General features: G+C 40.7%; 1 protein-coding gene across 8 annotated transcripts in view; it reads right to left on the bottom strand.

Annotated features, from left to right (window-relative positions):
• Positions 1-24,191, bottom strand: part of astn1 (astrotactin 1) — a 422,909-nt gene that overhangs the window by 37,161 nt on the left and 361,557 nt on the right. For all 8 annotated transcript variants that reach the window (XM_030401856.1, XM_030401857.1, XM_030401860.1 and 5 more), the window contains 3 exons: positions 13,873-14,150; positions 11,923-12,056; positions 10,804-10,955 (listed from right to left, as the gene is read on the bottom strand). In XM_030401856.1, coding sequence (XP_030257716.1) covers positions 10,804-10,955; positions 11,923-12,056; positions 13,873-14,150 — 564 coding nt within the window. The remainder of the gene's footprint in view (positions 1-10,803; positions 10,956-11,922; positions 12,057-13,872; positions 14,151-24,191) is intronic.

The following is a 24,191-nucleotide window of genomic DNA, read 5'->3' as shown; positions in this document are numbered from 1 at the left end:
AAATGCATATGGTTAGGTAGATCGAACCCAGGCTATGTAAACTGGCTTTTGAAACACCTCTCCTTAGGGAAGGGCTTTTTGTGCAGTTTTGACTTCAGCAGTCCCTGGCTATATGATGTGCTGATTTTTGCTCTGAAGTATGAGATGAACCCCTGTGGCAGAAAAGAAAGCTCAGATTCTCATCTGTTCATCTGTTGAACAGGAGTTCAGAGAAGCCAGCCTTCTCGGAAGCCATGGGTAGGGCCCTGGAGAGGGCTCCAACATGAGACTTTATAGCGAGATAACAATGCTCATGTTGGCAGAGATGGAGAAACCTGGAGTGAAATAATGCCCTTAAAATAAAGTGGTGTTTTGTTATTGAAGTGCAGGAGTCATGGACTAACCAACGGCAAGTTGAATTCTGAAGTACTTCATAAGTGTACGTGGCAGAAGAGCACCAGTCCAAAAGATTGATGATGAACTTTGCAGTCATAACTTCACAACTGAAGTGTGTATCTTGGACACTTGTATAAAGAGAAATGCAGAGCTGTCACCTGATGACTACCTGTGGTAAGTTGGATCAGTCAATGGGGAAGCTGCTAGACTAGATAAACCTCAATATGCAGTGAGGGCGAACTGGGCCCTTGGCCCGAGGACCTTCAAGACCTACCTTGGTTGAAACTTTTTCCTGCCTTGCAGGGTAGTCAGGGTCAGTCAGAGTAAGATTGCAAATACAAGCTTAAGAAAAACTGCTTTCTTCAAAGAATTTCTGGAGGAACCCTAAGGGGCAACATAAGCAACTCATATTGTGGGCAAGCATGTTGTACTCCATTACACGTACGTATTGAAGGGAGCCAGCTAAGTTGATCCTGGCTTCTGATTAGGTTGCACCATGTACACCTTCCTGTGGAAGTCTTCCGGATGCATCAAATGAACAGGGGGCCTGGGGCCAAACTGAGCACTAGCTTGAAGGATTGCAACCTTGTCTAGCCTGAGCATGCCCTGGGATTTCCCAGGTGGAGGTACAATGTGGTGAATTAAAGGTACCTCTGGACTGTTGCTGCCCCCGCAACCTGGCCTAGAAGCAAGGAGGAAGTGGTTGGACAGGTGGTGGGGTTTGAATGTACCTATAACTAGTTATGGTGATGGCATTTACATGAAAAGTCCGACTTGCTCACTGCAGTAAAGAGAGAGCAGGTGGGAAGGGTCATGCATGGGGAGCTCAGAGGAAGTGACTTGTGCCAAGAGGAAGGTCAGCCTGGTTTAGGTTTGGGGTGAGACACACGTGTTCCGGTCACCCCCTGTGTCTGTGTGTGATTTAGATAGGTGAGTAATGTGTTTATTGATTGGAATCCTTGTACCACTGACCCTTGAGCAAACCTTGCCCTCACTGGGGGATAAAAGCTGTTACATCATGGAGTTGCTCACAGCCCAGGAGATGTTTGTTTTCACAGTGAGACTGGTCCACCCGAGTGGTGCCCTGACTTAAAGCAGACTTCCTATTCATGAAAGTTCCACACATCTGCTGGGGACTGTGCAGATGCATGTGTGTGTATGTGTGTGCTCATGTGTGCACTTCCACTATGATCTCACCTTGTGTGCCTGAAGCTTGTTAAGGGAGAGATTACTGCACAAACAAGCTGTTGTCAGCTACAGATCTCGCAGAGTCCTGGATATTATAATCATCAGCTGTATATATGTAGACTTATCTAACATTACATAACCACACAAACGAGAAAAAAATAAAAAATAAAAAATGCACAAATACAACCGTGCAGCTGCCATTGAGTATATGCTGTTTGTATAAACAACAGAGATTTTAGGATGTTTTGTAAAAAACTGGGTATATTCCGACATCTGTTTCTGATGATCATCAGGAGAAAGTAAAGGGCAGATATTTGGTCCTTTCTTTTGTTTCTTCCACAGTTGATCAGTAGTGCGTCTGTTCCCGTAAATGGATGTTTTTGACTGTCCTTCTGGATTTTATCATGCGAGTCATTCAGGGAGTAAATTCAGCAAAAAAAAAAAAAATATTTCAGATATTGAAGTAGAATAAAACAGTTTGCGAGAGCAGTGTGGAAACAAATTATATGTACTGGGTCAACGTGGAAATTGTAGTGTGAACAACCTGTAAGTAGTTGATGAACAGATTCTACCTTAAGTAAGCACTCTTATATAGCAAATTAACTTCCCTACTCCTCTACCACTCACATCAGCTTTTGTGGGTGGTAGAGGAGCTCGGAAAGATGGACTACAAGGAAAAATGGAGAAAAAAATGATAAAAACAGAAATCATCTCTGGATACAGTACAGCCATTATCTCCTCATCAGACACATTTACATAATCCCATATTTGGACCTGACCTTTGCTGTGTTCCATTTTAGAAAGAAAAAGTAAGATATCGAATTTTGAGATCTGGGGAGTGAGAAAGAGAGTGGAGGAAAACACTTAAAAACTAAATGAACACAAGCCACATTCATTTGTTTGGAAGTTTAGGAAGACTGATGGCATTCATTTAACTTATACGGCATCAAAATCCTGAGGCCCATTTTAATCACCAGAACCATAAACCGATTTACTTACTGAAATATCTTCAACCGATATATGTCTGCGTTTGTAGAAAACAAGTCAATATATTCTTGTTGATGGATTCCTTTCGTCACTTATCTAGAGCGGGGTTTCCATTTGATCTATATTACCACATTACACATTTACATCAATGCCCGTTAAAGCATCATTAAAGATGGTGCAAAGATACCGCAATACATCCATCATAAGTCCTGATTTATCATCCTGTAAAACATAATGTCCCGAATACAGCCTGCATCAACGGCGCCGGGGGTTTCACCACTCCTTTGTGGAGAGGAAGTTGTGATGAAAACGACTTTAAAAGGACAGTTACATTTAAAAAAATGTATGCTGATGGTAAGTCATGGGAAGTTTTGAAGTCAACTAAAACATCTTTGGGTTTCCACAACAAAACAGCATTGCAGCATTCTCCTAAACAACTGAAGCAGATGGGGACCTGAGAGCATAAACTGATTTGATTAGACATTATTGACACCCTACTTCAGGACAAACTCTTCACTGTAGTCGCTAAGCTAAGAGTGTTGGTGAACACCTGGTCTGAAGTGGGTGCAGTAGGACGTAAATAACTTCTTTTCAAATAAATCTGGGATATCAGGGCCTCTTGAAAGTTGGATTATGCCAGACGAGCTAAAATGAGCCATTTTCATGTTTTTTGTTGATGGTAATATGTTTTAAAATAGCCCCTCCACTTTAGAAGTTAATAAACTGAATTTTTCGCTAACAAATGCTTTATATTCTACTCAAAACAGATATGCTATCCTACACATGCTTGGCTGACGATAATTTGTGAAGACCTTTAATCTAACAAATGCTATTTGACCTGCTTTTGACCTTTTGGGGTAAAATAAATGAAGGGGGTGATGAAGAGATGGGAGAGCAAGAAAACACAAAGAATAAGTGAAAGAAGGAAGAAGTAGGGGGAAGATAGGGAAAGAAAAGGGAGAGGAGGCCAGAGAAGGGGCAAACTCGAAGAAATCAGCATTGGAAAGGAGGCAAGGATGAGAAAATAAAAAGATTAAAACAGAGGAGATAAGAATTTTAAGTTGGAGCAAAGCGATGGAGAGGAGGACCAGGAGATGAGAGGAAAGATGAGGGAGTGGTGAAGGAAAAGCAAAGAGAGGGGGAGAGAGGCAGCCAAGGGGAGATCTGTGGAGAATTGTGCATCAGCTCATGTGAGACTGATTCTCTGAGATGACAGAGGACTGACAGCTCAAATCAAAACCACACCGTGCACTGTGTTCCAGATCTTTCCATCTCTTATCGTTCTGCTTCCTTCTCTCTTTCCCTCACTTCTCTTCTCTCCTTGGTGGTCTCTTCCTCCCCTTCCCCTCCCCTCTCCTGTCCTCTCTCGTAACTCAGCACAGCGTCCGTGCCTAGCCCCCTTTGCCTGTGCGTTCACGGCAGGGTGTGCTCTCCAAAGCAATCAATCATTTGCTAAAGACGAAAAATGCACAGGCGGGAAGCTCCGATCAAACTCTCCCCAATTACGTGTGTGCTTTTTCTATCTTCTATTAATGCAGCTGAGCCACATCAACCCCAGCCGGATAACTTTTAGTGTAATTAGAGCTGCGCTGGCCAATTTTGCACTTTAGGGAGTCCAAGTGGCACAGAGAGGAAGCTGTGAAGAGTTTTGACAACTTCAACACCCTGAAATTATGGATCTCAGTAAACTTCTTAGTCCTAAACCCTACATGTTATTTTGTCTGGTGGATGTAAAGGAGGTGAAGGAGTTTATCTCTCTCTGGATGCTGCACTGACTCTCTCGAAGAAATGCTCGTGTGCAGCGCTCAAGATTTATCGTGACCTTTGCAGTGTGTGGGGATGTTGGAGTAGCCATCAGCAAAACTTAAGAGGGTCACATCTATCTGTGCTTTGTAAGTTAGGGAAAAAAACAAAAAAATGATATTCATCATGCAAATTGGTACAGGCCAAAAATGATTCCAGGAATCAGCACAGTGCTAAACCCTCTGACACCTTCTCCCGCCCACTTGACTTCTGCGAGCTTTCTGCCCCTGATCGAGCATCACAACACTAAAGCTGCACTAATTAACATCTTGATATAAGTAATGGACTAAATGACATAAACAAACATAATGTACTAATGAACTCACAGTTGCCCTAAGAGCAATTTCAAGCGGCTAGCTTCTAGCTTTGTTGGTTTTACTGACTTGAATCAATCTCATGACTTTCATCACCCTGTTTGCAGCAGCAGCCGGCAACTGTTATCATCAAAAAGTTCTGATAAACCCCCGGTACGCCAGCTGCCCAGCGCCAAATGCCAGACAAGCAAGGGTGATTAACTGGTGAAAAGTGGAGGATTTAGCTGGTGAAAAGCCAGATATTTCCCTCGGGAGCGAGCGGATGAAAGTAAGTTCTTTTCAAATTTCACTCGACATGCAAATGAAAATGTGTGTTGCTTTGTGTCTGCTGGATTTGTTCATGTGCAAACACTTTGGCCACCACAATTTTATTATTATGCAGTATGTCAATGTTGTGTTTAGAGTCTGCTCTGCTGCCCCCATGTGGCCTTAAAAAAATCAGTTCGTGCCCTTTTAAATTGTGGTGCAAATTTATAAGGGTATAGACAAGGTGTGACTTTAAGCAGTGTGAGCTGTGACTGACACCCCCTCTGGGCTTACCGTACTTACTGCTGTTCTTCAGTTTCACCAGCTACCTGGAGGCGATGCTTGACTGGCATGCTTTTGATAGCAGCTCTTGCACATACTAGTTTCTACCATCAGGACTTCCCACACTGTGGATGCCAAAACGCTACGGAGATGGTCGAAAAATACCATGAAAATACCAAACAATCCAAGTTTTTCTCATTCAGGCATGAAAGCCCATCTTGTCACAAAGCATTAAATTAGTGGATTTGCAGTCTACTTTGTGGTATTTCCAAAGTGAAGGCCTCCTTGAGTAGTTTCATAGTAATTTTACCCTCAAGAGCATTCGTATTTTATTATATTTCAGTGGCAGAGATACAGTTTCACTTTTCAAGAAATAACACCCATGGCATTTTCCCAAAATTATTATTCCTCATAGAAAATGTTATTTCCCATCAGACGAGCTTCTGCCAAAGTGTAGAAACAGATGATGAATGCCTCTTAACCTCCGTAACTGCAACCAACAGCATAACAACAAATGTCTCTCTGTGGTCACAAAGTTAAAACAGCTGCCCTGCACTTTGAACAGTCCTAAACTGACGTGAAGGTCTTCAGCAGTGCAGGATGGACTTGATTCATCGCATCAATGTGCGGCACCAGAAGGGAACTGGTCTGTTGTGTGTACTGAACCAGATGCATGCATTCAGGCATAGTCCAGCATTACAAAATAGATGACAGTGACCGTGTCCATCACTGTTTAATTTCTTATGCAGATCTTTGATTGTTAGATGGAAAACAGCTGCGATCCCCCTACACAAAATAGACATGCCCTATTTCAGACAGGTTCTCACCACTATTGGGTTTGTTTTTTCATGAACCCAAGTTTTTGAACCATCTAAATAATACAAACAAATACACTGGGTTTTTTTTAATCATCAGCACAAATGTCTACAGAACTTGAAAATGAGAGAATTTCACACGCTTGCTGATCTTGTTGTATGCCAAAATTAAAACTTGCTAAGCTAAAAGCAGCTGCATACACCCTGAGGAAGATATTAAAGCTCATATCATACATAAAAGGCATCTTTACTCCCAGAGACTGCTCAAGTAGCACAACTAGAGTAGTTGCAAAATCTGCTTTTTTCGACAGTGCTTGTAATGTGGCGGAGAAGGAACTAAATGGAGCTCTAGGCAACTAACAACTATGGTCTGATAAATTCATCTTCTGTGTCAATTTGTGCAGTGATGGATGATACCTTCCAGGCAAGTGGTGCATCTGTGAGTTTCTTATGAAGCAATTAAAGATGGGACTGGAGTCTCATTTTCCAGCAAGACCATACCATAAAATCTAGTCCATCTTTCAAGGGCCTCGAAAGAGCTAGTGATTAGCTATGTTACTGGCCAGAATTATCATTGTGTGGAGCTAGAGGAGCTGAAGGGATAGTGAGGCAATGTAGGAAAGTAATCTCCATTAGTTTAATGAGGATGGCTGAAGTGCATGACACCATGGAAACAAGCATTGTCCTATTTTGACTGTGCAACAGAAACTGGTCAAGTGGAAAGGCTCGGCATTCCTGCTCCACAGTTTTGTTTTTTCCTACCCAGGACCAGTGCTGATTACCACGAAAACACCAAAGTTCCATGGTAGTCATGATACCTTGTTTGATACAAGAGCATTTGTTTTGAGACTGTTAATCTGATTGAAATGTTCCTCTTTGGTATCTCTGCATCGACTACTAATGTAATCTGCATCTGGGATTGCAGCAGTTCCTGTTACCTACCAAAAAAATGATGCTTCTTTCCGTATGTCTGATCACGATTAAGACTTTCCAACTTTCATGTTGTACCAGAATACTGTTCTGAAGACTGAAAGATTGACTTTGTGGCCAGATAAGAAGTTTGTTTGAACTTTAAGTCAAAGTAAACATTATATCAGGGCACTGCAGCCCCAAAATGTTCTCTCAACCACAAAAAGTCACTCTGGATACTTGAGCATCCACTTTTTTCATCTTCTCTGTTTATCGCTTTGACAGTACAAATTACGGGATGGGACAAACATTTGTTTTGTGAGGCCATGGGACACAGCGGTAATGTTGGGCTGACACAGACAATTTGTTTAAAGGGCACAGGAAGAAATTACATTACGAAATTCCAAAACAGAAACCGAAAGGTCACATTTGCCATTAAAGTGATTTTTTATTGTTCATCGTCAAAATGCTCTACTGCTTTAAAGCTGCAGATGTCCCCCTGCAGTCACTATCAAGTGATGGCACACTTTCCATATCTTTAATATAGCAGAAGCAAAAAACATGAGGAGGATGACTAATAAAAAGGAGGAAAAGACAGAGGGGAAAAAAAAGAAGAAAGGTCTTAAATCAATAGTGGACCACAAAGCCCCAGGTTTAATCTGTCAGATTGTTTGTTGTAGTTGAGTAATTGTGTTTGGAAATGCAGGAATGTGTACTACTAAAGTACAGCATCACCTGACATGAGTCGCCTATAGGTTGGTCCTCCTTTAACAACTGATTACGCATACGCATCTGTTTTGAAGATGCTGCTGCTATAGTGCTTCAACATTTATTCCAATGACCACAGAGTTAACCTGCAGATATACACTTTCAGCATTCAATCAAAGTATTAATTCTACATCACATTCCATTATATCCATTTAGTGTTACAGTCTGTGTTTCAGCTGCAACAAACACCCGACTTTGTATTACCAACATGTCCATTCCTAAGCAACTGAAGAGGTCCCTTGCAAATAACTCCCAAAGTGACACATATGACCATTGGAGAATACCAGTACTTGGTTAAACTGAGGATAAAACACATCTTGGTTACATTTAGGAAAAGATTATGGGTTGGTTAAAAAATAAGTATATCAGTTTCTTAAAGGTTACATTACGTACCTAAAGTAAGTTTAGTTTGTTATGTTAGCTAAAATAACTCACCATGGACTTTTGTTTTGAAACAAGATATGACAAGCACTTTCCTGGGTCAGGGTCCTGTGTTTGTTTGACCCATCTGTCCGCCCAAAGCTCCCGGATTGCAGACTTTATCACTCTTTATACCACACTTTACTTCATACTTTGCTCTACTGATAATTACTACGGCCAGTTGTTCCTTAACAATAAATGCAAATTTGGATAGTACTCGGATGCTTGCACGGGCAACCTACTGAATGTGTTTCTCTGGTGAGGATGGGTTTGTATTGTCGTCTAGATAGATGAGCATGTCTACAGTGTTCCATCAGGCTTCATGATTTATGAATGTTATGAGATCTGAAATGAGAAACTAGGCCTGGAGAAAGAAATTTCTATACAAGTGTCATTGTAGAACTAAGGACACAACTATGTTTGAATATAAAATTAGCTAAATAAATCAGTATCAATAGGGGCTGGGTTTAGGTAAACTCTCATATCTCTTAGACTGGATGTCACATTTGGCTTCAATTTGGTTGGTCAAGGTTATTTCATAATTCATAACTTGCAGTATAATATGCAATATGCAATATAATATTTTCAGTATTCCGTGAATGACCAAGAGAGCCGGTGACATGTTGGTAAAAACTAAATACAAAGCTACACATACACATAGCATGCTAACAACAGCAATTACAGGCATTACTCATGTCTGTTTTGTCCCTCCAACAGGGAAATATTCAAGGTTCTCCCTCAAAGTTTTATTCGGTAACATTCAAATACTGTGCAATCTCTGCAAGCTGTAAAGGCCAAAGTACAGATACACAATCACAGGATCAAGTAGGCTTTACAATTCTGTGAAGCACAGAAAATGCCCTATGAACATGATTTCCATTTATATGCTTTTGCATCTACAATCTATGAAATATATACTGTAATGCTTATAACAAGAGAGGGGAGAAAAGAGAGAGTCAAGTACCTCTCCTTCTCTTATGTATAATGTATAGAGTCAACACAGACCCATTGACATACATCCTTCTTTATAGAGGTACGTCAGTGGTAATGTTTTCAATGTGCAGCTAAAATTAACATTACTGCAGAACCTATGCCTTAAATATCAGAATAATAGCGCTATTGAAGAAAATGCTTACCTGCTTTCCTCTCCCATCCGATCGGCTGCATTGATTAATGGTCCTCACTGTTGTGGCTAATACAGTTTATTCTCTCATTAAGCCACAACAAACTTTGCTACTCACAGAGAGTTGTAACAGTCCCCATTATGGATTGGGTCATTACTGCTAAAATAAACTGCCCCTGTTTTGCCAGTTTCCACTCACATAGGTCCAGCCAAATACACTGTGCACTCGGTTGTGGATGACAGAGCTGCACACGCTCCTGCTGCTCCTGTGGCTGCTAACATGATTTCCCCCTTTTAGTGGTAACACCAGGGAAAACATACCCCAACAGGCAAGTAACTGAATCCATATGGATCAAACAGTTATAAAACCCTTGAAAATACATATTAAGAAAAGATGCCTGGAAATGGCCAAAGAACACAAAAAGTTTAAACACTTTTGTCATGATATGTTGTCAATAACTGAGAGAAAATGCAGATGTAAATTAAAAATCTCTACTGTTACTAATTCCTCAGTACCAGGATGACATATTGTAATGCTCTTTTTTTGGAACAATAAAAGTAATTGCTGTATTACATTATAAATGTACACACATGCATTAAAACTATTATCATATGAAACCACTCCAACCAAAAGACTAAATACTGTAAATGAATACTTCAGTACTCCATAAGTAATATTACTGGTGTACACCATCTTGTGGAGGTCTTAACAACTACAACTGAAACCGTCCTATAACAAATGGACTGATGAGTAAACCAAGTCAAGTGAGGATGTTTAGAAGGCTGCTGTGGCTCTACACCAAAATAATAAGTAAAGCTTAATTAAATACATTAGTTTTAGATTGAACACAAGAACTGTTGACTTCATTCATTAGTTACTTTTGCAGTAGATGTTACTCTAAACTAGAGCACACTCTTTAATCAAACATGACACTTAGAGTTCCCTACTTTTTCTATGACAGCAGCAATATAAGGGGCTCGGATACAATGTTTTAACTCATTTTGCGCTGTTAACGTACAGTATCAAGAAATCACTCCTCTTCACCTTTGGATCAGGATTTCTTACAGGTGGTGGAGCACATAAAACAAATTAGGCTTGTGTGGCCACATGGTGCTGACAAAATGGGGGTTCAAGGTTTGAGCCAACAGAATTACTGAGCACTAGCCAACAGCTGTCCATACCAACTGAGACCAACTGGCTTGCTCTTTACCCATGTCTGCAAACCCAAAATATCAATAGTCCCATTTGCCGGTTTGGTAAATATATGAAATGCGGCGAGTGAGCTGAAGGAACCTTATGTCAAGTGTTCAAGGAACTGCATCTCCACTTTGTCATTGCGAGTGTATCATCAAGTCTTTAATCTATAAAGCATATCTAAGGAGTCTAAAATACAAATATTTATGACTTAGCGTTGTCTTCCGTCATTTCTTCTTTTCTTTAACTGCTTCTAAAACTGGCAGTTATGGTTGCTTGGAAACACCAGCCTGTCATAGCCTACATTTTTCCACCTGTTGGTCCTTGTTAATCACCACCACCCAAACACTCGATGTTGACAGTTCTTGACAGACGTACCTGTCTCAACTTTGGAGTGGTCGGTCCTCTCTGTCACCTTCTCCTGGCTGATGAGGTAATCAACAATCCGCACGCCGATTGGTGGCTCAGTGTGGTTCCACTCCATGATGACCAATGAGCTGCTGGGCTCGTAGGTGTAAGACAACTTCAGCCTGGCAACAGAGTGACAGAGATGCGAAACCAGGCCAGTGAGCTGAATATGTTGTCAGCAAACTGGTCCCATTACTGTAATTTACAGCTAACATTATCCTTGTGTTCTACAAAAAGTGCAACCTAATGAAAACACATCCTGCAATGTCATAAACACTCCCGTCATCAGAAAATATGGCCATGTATCTCCCTATGCCTAACTTGACTAACTCTAGAGCAGCGGCCTGCAGCTGTGTGGCATCGGGTCCAATGTTTTAATGCCAGTCGATCAATACAGCAGCTCATTTGGTTGATTAGCACAACCGAAATGTCGGGGAGATAAAACTGTATCAACATTGTGATCGCTGACAGATTGTTAGATGATCGGCACAGATACAAAACATTTTTCCCACAGAACCCAGAGGCTACAGGAGACCACAACTACTAGCCTTTCTAGTTGTTTTCAGTCTCCTTTTGGTTATGTTGTGTCTCCTTGTTGTCTTTTTTAATCTCTGTGTAATTGTTTTGTGTCTCTTTGTGGTCATATTGTGCCTGTTGATAGTTTTGGGCTTCTTTATAGTTGTTTTGCATCTCTTTGTGTTTTTTTTTGCTAATCATTGATGCCATGTTGTGTTATTATGCTCATTTTGTCTCACTTTGTAGTTGTGTTGGGTCTCTGTCCTCGTTTTGTGTCACTCTGTAGTTTTTTTTGGCTCTTTGTAGATGACATGCTTTTCATTGAAGTTGTTTTGTGGCTCTTTGTTGTGGTTTCACATCTCTTTGTGGTCATTGTGTGTCCGTGCGCTGATCCATTTGGCCTGTGTGCTTGTGCCCAGAAGGCCCATTTTGTAATCAGGCTGTAATATTTTGATGCAAGAGACCACTGCAGCAGGACTAGGAGAACCGCCAGTAAAATAACGGATGGTATTTACCAAAACCCATTTTAGAGTGATATGTTTGAAGAAAGGTAATACTATTCTGGTTACTAACATAGGTTGGGGAAGTGGGGCACAGGTGGGCAGTCCGTCTGCGCCAAAAGCGCTGGAATCACACCGGCACCAGTCATCGATGACATCACCTTTCCCCGAACACCACAGCATGCTCATCATGGCCTCCTGAAGAGCCTACACATAGAGAGAGAAACAAAAACGAGAAGACGGACGAAAGCATTAAAACTGAAATTCAAAGCACATGTCATATTGGAATATGCAGCATTAAACTTTATCACAACAACTATTTTATATTATAGTTCTGACTCCAAATGAGCAATTTCCTTTGATCATTTTTCACATTTTCCAGTATTTATGGGCATTTTATGCCTTTACTATTGGGGTTATGGACAGCAGGAAATGAGATGTCATGACATTATGCTTTATGGTCAGGGCCCTAACTCCTTGGTTGTTAGGGTGCCATCATTAATGTTTTTACTTTTGTTGACATGCACATATTATATCTATATAATCATATATTCACAGATTTTACCTGTGCACATATGCATATATACTCTAACATGCCTATATATACACAAGTTCATCTACATTTACAGATCAGTGATGGATCCTCTCTTTGTTTACACACTTTGTCTATCCCAGTTGTCTCGCTAAGAATTAGCTTACTATGACAAAGAATACAATGAAACTTTATTTAACTCCTCACAGGACATTCGGTTCTTGCAGCAGTACAAGGACAGAAATAAATACTTAAATAGAGAAAGTTGGGAATAAATATTAGGTATATAAAACTAATATAACAATAGCAGTAAAAATATAAAGTATACAAGAACAATTAAAGACTAAAGAAAAATTAGAAGGCAAAGAGTCAGTGATTATATTCACCTTACTTAATGGCAACAGCATTATGTTTTTGGGAGTTATGCACTTGACTGCACCACAGTTTATTTAATATGGAATTGTGACGTCTGACTTTATTTAATTTGCTTGACCTGTGATTCACACTTCAGTTGAGTTTGGTGAAGTCTATAAATTGACCTTCCTCTTCTGATGTTGAATATTTCCTGATGAAGACATGATGTTGAAAAGACATTATTGTACTTCATATGTACAGCGTGCTTTAGGAGTATTTATTCTTGATATTGCTGTGTTGCTTTTCAAGTGTGTAATCAAAATGAACACAACTGAGATCAGTTCAATGAAATCTGCACTAACTTGCAAGGTGTCTTTATTGTTTTTTTTAATCAGATTGTTGACTTGATACCTAGACACAGTTCAAATAAATGGAAATGGATGTATACACCCCTCTAGAATATATACACAAGCCTATGGAATAGTGATGAAGACGAAAAGCGAAAATGATCATACATGTTGCCTGTGCGTTGTGTCTATTCCAGTAGCTACACAGTCAACCATTACTAACACTCTGAACAGCCTTTGTCAATACCAGTGGCTGTGTCCATCTGCCTGAGCTCAAAGATGAAAGCCTGACATCCTGGGGGGACAGTACCGTATCGACCTCTCTTCCTGCTGGATGAGTAGAAGTAGTATTGACGTACAGTATCGATGGCGTCAAATAAATTACAGAGCTGCAGATTATGGCACAGCATGCTGCCAGCAGATTAAGGCATGATATTCCAAAAGGATCCCGTAAAGACTTTTCTTTCTGTAACCTATTTCAAAATGAGGCCACGAGGCCCTCACAGACACGTGGTGAGGTGACTCCAGTGAATAGATAGAGATTTAAGGATCCACACTAATTCCTGGATTTTTTTGTGCATTATCAGCTGCTGTCCGCTCTTGTTATAGTGGCTTAGATGATACATTGGTGTGAAACATTTACATCCTCCTGATCAAAGTAAAACTGCTGTGAATTTGGGATGACACAGACATTGGGCAATAAACGCTTCCTTTAATCATTCACATGAAAGGTAAGTTAGATTATGCAGTACGAGGATGAGGGGAAATGCAGGCACAACATTGCACACACCTGATAGGTCTCATTGTTGGACACCAGTTCATAGATGGGAGCAGCCTTGGTGATCTGCAGCAGGACGGGCTCGGACTGCTGCCGCCCTTGTGCCGCCCTCGGGCTCATGTGGCAGAGGTGACAGGAGCGGGGGCACTGGCCTTGGCTGGTGCAGTCCATGCGGACGCCGGCTGCCATGCGCTTTGCACCCGTGTCTAGCAGACTGGCGATGTAGGCTGGGTATGTCAGCGTCCTGGGCTCCTTGTCTCGCTCCTCTGACTCCTCAGAAGGTGAGTTACCTGTGAGGACAGACAGGAGAGAAAAATGGTTGGCTAGCTCTTTTAAAGATATTATATGTGTTATAGGCACATATTATGAAAACGCATACAAACAAATGCCTAATTCTATTCATATGGAATTAAACTAGATAAATGGTGAGGTCACATGTTCACAGTAATGGCATAAGGCGATAAGGGAATGGAAAGAACTAAACTGAGAGATTTTTCTGTTTCCTTTGCAGCAGCATGGCAAAACTACAAAGCATTAATGTGTTCCCACAATCTCCTTTCTGGAGACTTTTGAGCTTTTCTGCTTCACAGGCAGAATACATGAGCAGGAGTGTAAATATTTGGGCCACAGCTACAGCTATGAAGATCTCAGTGTTCCCTCTGGTAAAGGAGGTGAACAGGGAGACCTGTACTGAACAGTGGAATGTTTACAATGTAATATTGTGTCTATTGCAGTTACAGGCTGTTATTGACAGTGATTTACATGTTCCCTGCTCAGATTAGGGACATTCATTCAACTCTTAAAAAACCTTCAACAACAGAGGGAGACAAAGCATAAAAAAGAAGCAACCAGGATCTTAACCTCTGTTTTCTTACACTAAAATAGCTTGCCAAAAGTTATCTTAGTATTGCAGATTTTTTTTTTTTGGACCAGGTAAATCATAGAAAACACCGCTTGCATGCTAAAACAACAATGGTTCATTAGTAATATAACTGTTTTTTTATTGCTTGCACTGTTTTTCTATCTGAGCTGTGGAAAAAGGCACAGCTGATACATTTAATATATATATATATAGATAGATAGATAGAATTGCTTTAATGATCCCAGACTGGGAAATTATCTAATATATATATATATATATATATATATATATATATATATATATATATATATATATATATATATAATATATATATATATATATATATATATATATAATATATATATATATATATATATATATATATAATATATATATATATATATATATATATATATATATATATATATATATATATATATATATATATATATATATATATATATATATATATATATATTTGCAGCCCAAAAAAAACAAAAAAAAAAAACATTATCAGCCCTGGCCTCAAACATCAATGTGAAACAGAATGGAGCTGTCTGACCTGAGAACAGGCAGATGTCGTACATTAAAGGTTAGACACATCAGCGGGCACAACTGCATGTAGTTCTCCTAAAGCGATTAAACAACCTTAAAACTGAAACGTGATGACACCCAGAGGAGAGGCTAAATAAGGGTTGATGCAGTCTTTTCTTTTGGAAACTCATTCATAGTCTAGCATCAGCATGCGCAAAGAATGCTGACAAAAGAAAATAGATTCCACAACTGCAGCCACACCACAGAACGGACTCAGAGAATGACTCTGATGCAGGATGAAGTGCTAATGAGGCAACTTTCCTCATATCAAACAGGACAAAATGTTGCTTCATTAATCATTAGATGTCCACAAGATCATCCCTGAGGTTGTTACGCTGGTCATCTAATTTTAGAGAAAGCTCTGTATCATCTGTGCAGCAGTAGGAGTGGTATGCTTGTGAATGGTCTGAACCAAAGAAAAGAACAGATCACTCTTTGTATAGTTTTGTACACGCTCCCGGCTCCTGAAAAGTCGACTTTTGTAATAGCGTGCTGGGTTTAACATTTGCATTATGTAAACATGTGAATCAAATATTTCCCAGTGTTATGTTGCCTCGGACAGAGTGCAACATCCATTTGCGAGTGGAACTAGAGAGCAGCGAGAGAGGGAAAAAAATGCTTAATGCACATCTTTGACCCTATTCTTCTTTTCTAAAAGGGTGAAATTTCTAGATGACCATTTGGGGCTACGCTGTGAGCAAACACAACCAATTTAAAAGCTCGAGCACCAATTAGGGAATAGGCTTGTTGTGTGAGCTGCCTTTGATGGAATGCAACTCAGGTTTATGAGCCAAGGGGTGATGGTAAACCAGTGTTTGCACAAGCACAGGGACCAACATAAAGACAGAAAGAAAGAAGGCATAGCGACGGCCATTTTTCTGAATGTATAGATTGAATATTCCCTGTGCATTAATGTTTACTTTTTCTTCCACAGCTCCAAACTGATCTTTTGCATTGTTTTCTATTATTCAAGGTAATAGATACAATGTGTGTCTGCTTTTAAAGTACACTATCGTATTTTCTTTTTGTAAGGACCTCCAAGTTCTTCTATTTATGTAAGTCAGGATAAATAAACCCTATGCTTAATGCCTCAAAACAAACCCAATTTATCACACACCCACATTCACGCCCACTCAGCCTTTTTAACACCAAGTTCTTTTGCACTCCATTTCTATCACTTAAGAATTCAGGAGAACAAACAACATATCTGTCCGACTTAGTTGATAACAAGCCAGAGAGAAGGAATTAGAATGTCTCCGCTGATTGTCACAACCATGTGCCTGATTGTGGATGACTGTTATTAAAAATAGATTAAGTGCTACACCAACAAAATGTTTTTTTTAGCGCTTGTGTTAGTAATTAACACCATATTGATTGCACCTCATCTCCCACACATCGTATACCCACGCTTTCACAGTATCTGACACCTGCCGAGTCATTAGGTTTCATAGGTTTTCCTAGGAATGACAAGTTACATTAAGTGCAAATCAGTTTGATAAAAATAGATAATGTCTCTGTCGAGTGGATAAGAGAGAAAAACTGAAGAAAACACATTTATATATAGGGATTCAGGAGCTTGCTCAAGGACACTTCAACATGCAGCTCAGCTCAGCAGAGCTGGGATTTTAACCAACCACCTTCCGATTACTTGCCGACCTGCTCTAATATAGGTTAAATGTATATATGAATATTCATTCTGTTTTTGTTTACTTTGGTTGGAAGTATCAGACTGTTTCCCTCTCAGTTAACTTAAAAAATAAAAATAAAAACTTGAAAAAAAAAAAAAAAAAAAAAAAAAACTTAAACATATATTTTAGGTCATTTTAGGTATTTTAAGTCAGGAGGTAAAGGAAAGAAAAAAGCATTGAAGCCACTTGTGGAATTCTTAAGTTATTATATCATCTGTAAATTGTTGTAGTAAAATTGAACAGACTATTTCTTCTTTTAATCAATTATTTTTTACTTTGTAGGGCAACAACTTTAAAAACTTACCTCACAAGATGTCAGAGCGCGACTTCCGATAAAGAAAGATAATCCTTTGTAAGTCCCACAATGGGGACATTTCCAACTTACAGTGACTACCATGACTTGTGCTTCCTGTTACAAAAGGGATCTTGGTAATTAACAAAACGGTCTATCTCCACAGAAGTTGTTTCTGTAATGTTGCCAGACAACGGAGCTGCAAGTGGCAAAAATAAGCATTTTAATCCTTAACCTCTGTTGCCCCAAGGATTACATTGCAGCAATAGCAGCTGTGTTGGACAACCAGCTGAGGTGATCTACTGGACCGATTCCAAAGGTTTGGGGGAATACGAATCATCTACACACCAAAACATATTAAAATAAGCTCTGGGTTTCGAAATATCGGAATCCCTCTTTAGAGCTCATGAGTTGAATATGAATATTAATAGGATAAACAGGCACGCCAAACCTAACAGAGAGAAAGGGAGATCCTGAGCCAAGCACACATTGGCACACTGAAACGCTCCACATGAACCACCAAAAGATATAAAGGAAATAACCAGAACAGAAATGAAGCCAAGAAAAATGACTACCGGTGCCATGTTCTCAAAACACACAGAACGCTGCCGAGACAGAGACCATGGTGCACCTGGGTCCTTTGTACAGACTAACAATCAGACCAGACCTAGTACATGTGAAAGGAAAGGACAACGGCATTCAGATAAATGTCAGATAGGAGCAGTGAGAGCACATACCAACCCAGAAATACCTACATGAAGACAGATGACAACCGATCTGGGAAATTTAACAGTGAGGTATTCTAAATGAAAGCCTCCATTGAAGACACAGCTGCCTCCACATCCAGCAATGAATTGAAAGGCACAAGCTATATTTGGGTACATGTCTATATGCATCTCATTAAAAAATCGGAACATTCCAGGTCTAACGATAACGTTCATTTGTTTTTCCCTTGCTCTGAGTGGTCTCTTTGCATGTGTAATGAATGTTGATCACGCCACTGATAATGTTAGCATGCGGCACGAAGGGCCTTGTGATTGGGTCATCGAGTCAAATCGACAGATAAGCCCATACCAATCAAAGGACTTTGAAGGTAAATGAGGTCTGATAGAGGGCCGGGTCACATCAGGGGAGAAAGGAATCAAACTGTGGACGATCACGCATTCCTGACCCCTCGGCAGCATTAATATGTGTGTGTGTGTGTGTGTGTGTGTGTGTGTGTGCGTGATTGTGCGTGCGTGACATGTTTAAGTAGAGGCGCTCTGCGGGGCATGGCGCCGCCTGACTAATCAAAGACAATAAAGAAGAAGATTATGCTTTCATTTGTAGTGTTTGTAAGAGGGTGGGGAGAAGTGAAAAAAAACAAGGAATAGAAAACACCTGGGAGTTTGAAGACAGCTATCTAGAGCGCAGCTGTGAGATCGGGTACGTGCACATTAAATTTGCATTCACAGACTTCACCTGCACGTTGCCAAGAATGTCAATGTCCTTGCACTCCTGACCGGCCAAACTTTAATCTATCCTTGTCAAACTGGCTGACTTCCCGCTCATCAGCACCCATCATTCGATCTTTACTTGCCACCTCCTGGCAGATGGAAATTAAATGTGGCAGTTATATTAGGACAGCTGGGTGCCTTTTAGGGCAAAGGAGATTGGCAATGATTAGTTCAGTTTAGTCTTGGTTTAGTTCAGTGGCGTTCGGTGTCAGCTGGGACCACGGGGGGGGTGTTAAAATGGATAAGCAGCCGGGCCTGAAGACACCTGACGACCACACACAGACAGTATACCATCGCAGAAAATCCTCGCCAATGAACCTCAGTGTGCCACCTCTTGTAATTCGGGGCATGGATTTATTATAAATGTACTCATGGTGGGTCTGTTATTTCTAAGCGAAGCAATGACAAAGTAATACACTTACAAAGACAACGTTGAACACAGTCTTGTTGAATTCAATACTCTCAGGGGGAGCTGCCAGTTGTCTTCACATGACTAGAGTAACAGATATGCATTTGGATCACGGAACCTGTCAGCACCTGTTGCCGCCATCATTTGCTTGTGCAGTGCGACTCGTCTTTGCAGGGAGTTGATCGATGCCCGTGGAATGTTGGTCCACCCTTCTCAATAAACTTTGAAGTGATTGAGAAGCATTTGGCCGCGAGGGCTGGAAAAACAGCCCAAGGTTACAGACGGATTACCACACACATTCGTAAATCTCAGGTAAAGTCAGGAGGTAGAGAGAAATCTCAGGAGGGCAGCAAAAGACAGGCAACTGACAGGCGCACTTGAGGCAGAGCTGAGGAATGGTTCTGTTTAACCGTCGCTTGGAGCTACTTTTTGAGTACATGTTGTAAGATTCCTTTACACATGCTCAACTATAATGCTCATATAGGGAGAATTGTAATAACTCACAAATCTAAGGATGCATTTAGAGACCTTATGACTTTTCTCCACTTGTGTTACTATAATTTGAATACTCTCTGTGAAGTCGCCATTGGTCAGTCCGTTGGTTTATGGGCCTTTTTTGTCACCTTAAATGTAGCTTCATGACCACCATCCTCTTGTCATATTAGACTATATTTGGATGAGAGGGTGGACCTGTAGCATATCCTGACCGGATCTGACAGAACTCAAGGACATGTCGTGATAGCAACTAGTCAATCGCAAGATAGGAACGCCCTAAGGCATACCCTGCTTTTACTCGAAATTGGACCATAATTCACTACGTGAACATCATTCTGTGTTTAAGAAGACTTGAAACTAGAAACTGAGACCATGAACTCATTAGGAGACTATTTACTGAGGTAATAACATCAGGTGAGAAGAATGTAAATCTAAGGCACTTCTGCACTGACTTCACTTTTTAGACTAGGGATCTCTGTCCATGTTTATATAGTCAATGGTTCAATGTAAGCATTTACTATTATCATGTATTACATGCTGTTAATGCAGGCTTGCTTTCAACACCAGATTTTATTCTCTATTCCTATGTTCTCTAGTCCTAAACTGTGGATCTCAGACACGGACACAGGGCTGCCAAGACACTGTTAAACTGAGATCCTTGCTGACACTTTTTGCATTGCCATTCTTCGAGAATCAACCTCCAGGGGTGGGTCACTGCTTAAAGAGCATCCACTGATTTCCTGATGAGCCGCTTCACAGTTTTTTGAAATTCAATCTATGTGATTAAGCTTGTCTTTGGTGGCACAAAGTGTGCCATCACTGGTGTTTGTAATTCTAAACTGCCTGCATTCTTCAAGTACTGTGGAAAAAAAAAGTTGCTTCTGCATGAATCAAGTTTAGAGGAGAAAAAGAATATGTGGCCTTTTGATGTACTCGTTCAGTGCATAAATCTAGTAGTACATGAAAGTGCTGTATGGAACTACTCGTCTTCCCAATGTGAACCACTCAATCAAATATTCATGCTGTGCAAGTTTGTGTGTATTTTTCTTTCACAAAGTAAACAGAGGAGCACCGTGCTCTTCTTTGAACTTTGCTCAATGCATTGTCTCTGTTTCATCATACTCACACATTTCACAGTTGCACTTTCTGATTTCTGTCGCTCTCTCTCTCTCACACCCAGTAAAAAGCACAATAGCACCTTTTTTCACAATGCAAATACATGTGTGGTAGTTGTGAGGGCGGAAAGCTGTAATATTATATTCCTCCTCTGCATCCCTCCACCAAAACAAGAACACCAATCTCTTTTCTCTCACATTTTCTGACACGTTCTCCCGCTTCTGCATCCTCGCTGTAACTCTCTTTTGCTCACTTTCTCATTTCTGCCTTTTTTTTCCCCGTCAGTTTAGCTCTCTTATAGTCCAAAGGGTGCGTTCGCACAGTTATCTGAGCATGTAAACTGCTGTCAAATACAGCCCCCACACACCTGCTTTTCGGGAAGCCTAATGACAAGCAGTATAGCGCTTTGAAGGGAATAAATCTTGAGGAAATCCACACACATATGCAAGCACACATACGCAAAGCTCATTAAATGTAATCTGTGTTTGACGGAGTCAGATGTCTCACAGCAGGAAGTGATGACAGGACAAAATACATTAATAGAACCTACATATCTTCCTTCGTTCCTACTCCCAGAAATGCAATTCTGGAACCAACTTTTTCCGGCCACTACCGTATACGATTTTTTTCCGAACACAATGGGTTGAGCCCAGAGTACCTTTGTGAGCTCATGTGAGTGAGAGCGTGTGATACTTTTATGCTTGTGTAAACACATTTCACTTTCAGCAGAAGGAAATGTAGGTCCGTCCTCACATCTTCGGGGGTAAACTGGCGCTTTGATCTTGGGGTTAGCATTGGAGTTCGGTTAACATGTAGGTTGAGATTAAAGCTCCACGATTCAATACATTTTATATTTACAAATGCTTCATGAGTACCTGGAATGTGAGGCTCCACTCGAGGTGATGATCCCACTGTTGCTGTTTCTTCTCAGCTTAAAATGTCTTTTAATTTCATTTTTCCCAAATTGTATTCATATAGCCCCATTTCACAACTTACGACACACCCTACCTCCGAAAAACACCTTTAAAAGGTCCAGCGTGCAGATTCAGTGATTTCAAGCATCGTGGCTGCAGATTACAACCAACTCATCACTCCTCGTCTCCCCCTCGCCTAAATTGATGGTGCAGCAACCCAACTCTGATAAAAAGCCCATTCCTGCATTCATATCATTGGGGGTCTCTGATGATTATACACCATGACAATATCAGAGGTGTTTCTAGCTCCTGGAGAGGTAAAATAAAAGTCAGCAGTGACACATACAGTACTGGCAAAATGAGTCGTTGGGAAGTACTTCTGCATATGTAAAAAAAAAAAAGAGAAAAAAAAAAAAAAAAAGGAAAAAAGCCTTTTGTCGCTTCATGGGGGAACTGCATCAAGAATGAACACTTGACTCATGTGATGACACTTGACAGGGACTGGACAAGATCTCTGCAGTTTGTTCCTTCCCCAACAAATTCAGGCAACATTAGCCATTACTATCAGAACACTAGCTAAACCTCCAACTGGACTGTCGGCTGTTCAGTTGCGGTGTGGGTATCGTGGGCTCAAAGTTTTGACTCAGAAGATGTAGTGGATTTCAGCTGATTGCATTGATGTCAATCATTTGTGTGAATTCAACATCTCTCAAGCATGTATAAACATGTTAGAGGAATTCAATGCTTAATCATTGCAGCACTCCTCTGACACCGTACTCATGGTGGGGTTAATGTTTTAAGACCTTTGTAGCAACAGTGGGCTTTGACGTGGCCTGAAAAATACAATCTATGACACCAGCTGAGACCTAACAGGCTTCACTAAACTGTAGACATCGGACAGAAGCATGATGGCAAACTCGCAGTATGTGCATGCATTAGTCTGTGTGTTTATCCATGGACTGGTGTGTGCCTGTCTGCGTGTGTGTGTGTTTGTGTTGGTATGAAGCTGGGGATTTTGGGCGGCTTTGACCCGTGCTGTACCAAGTGGAATGACTCATCATCTCTATAGCACACAACAGACGGAGCTCAGAGCTATTCAGATTCAGATAATACCTCTCCATCCACCCCTTCCTCCCACTCTCACCAGTGACAGAAAAACTCCTGTTCATCCGCCAGTGACTGACTCAAGTCAGTCCTCCTGTTTACAGAAATATGCTCTCAAGTCTATAAATGTTTATGGGTATGAGAGAGAAGAGGAGAACGAAAAAGAAAAAGATCTACTTAAGCATGCGATCCTCAGATGTTGTTTGTGTTAATATATTACAGCCTTTCGGATTGAAAGCATTCATTTCCTGTCTTTTGCGAGCCTGCAAATCCTCTCCATTATATATCCTTTCATCAGACCCTTTTATGAAACGATGGCTCATTAAATCATCATTCATCTTCGTGATCAAAGTGCTGTGATTTTAGCTTCTGACACCGTCAGCCTCATTTTTAACAGAAGCTTTTAAACTAAATGCCTATCTCAACACCTCCGTGCTCCTGCGTCTCCCTGCATGAGCCCTTTTTCTCCTCCATCCAGTGTGGAATAACACCATTTACTGTGCGTCTCCACCGTTTTCGGTAATTGAGAAGTACCCGCTTTTGGCCACTAGATGTTGCTAGTGGATCACTGACAGGGCATAGTGAATTGGAAACGGGAGATATGAATGTACATGCTCCACTGTTCAGCAGACAAAAGCAGGGCAAATCATACATAACCTTTTAAATGTGCTTGCCCGAGATGAACATTATATGGTTATGGAACGTAATCACGAGCTCCTGCTGATCTGAGAATGGTGGAAATCAAAGGAGGCAGTATAGCTTAGTGAATGGGAACGCAGCGAGATGGAAAACTGCTTTAAAAAGGGGGAGTTTCGGAGGGATCACGCTTATTGTATGTGGGGGAGCAAAAAATTATAAACTGAATTAGAAGCAGCAAAGAGGAAACTGAATGAGACGCAGATAAACAATGCTGTGGGTTTGCTGTGTGTCTGTCTGTGTAATACATTCTGAACTGCAAACCTGCGAAATGGAATACATCAGAGTGCTTAAACAAATCTGTGTGACAGGCAAATCTTCTTAGATGTGTTGTGCAGTTTTGCTATGTGTGTGTGTGTGTGCCTGTTTGAAGCGACACCTTCCCAGGCAGCCACATGCAGCTTGTACCTGATATTTCACGGCAGCAGGTCGAAGCCCTGCCGGTATCCGGCTAAGGAAAATTGTAAATGAAAAGTATGCGTCTTTCCCTCGGCTGCAAAGCCACGCTGAGATTCGGCGCGATTGCTTCTGAGGATATGAGCAAAAAAAAAAAAAAAAAAAAAGGCGAGGCATTGTGTTTGTGTTTGTGAAAGGGAGGGACGGCACCAACAGTGTGAATTCGTATGTTTTTGTGCTAGTGAGGAACCGATAAGTTGAGATGACAT

The sequence above is a fragment of the Sparus aurata genome, chromosome 21, assembly GCF_900880675.1.
Source record: "Sparus aurata chromosome 21, fSpaAur1.1, whole genome shotgun sequence".
NCBI lineage: Eukaryota > Metazoa > Chordata > Actinopteri > Spariformes > Sparidae > Sparus > Sparus aurata.
Note: the sequence above shows the minus strand (reverse complement) of the source record. Positions and strands in the feature narration are given on the sequence as shown.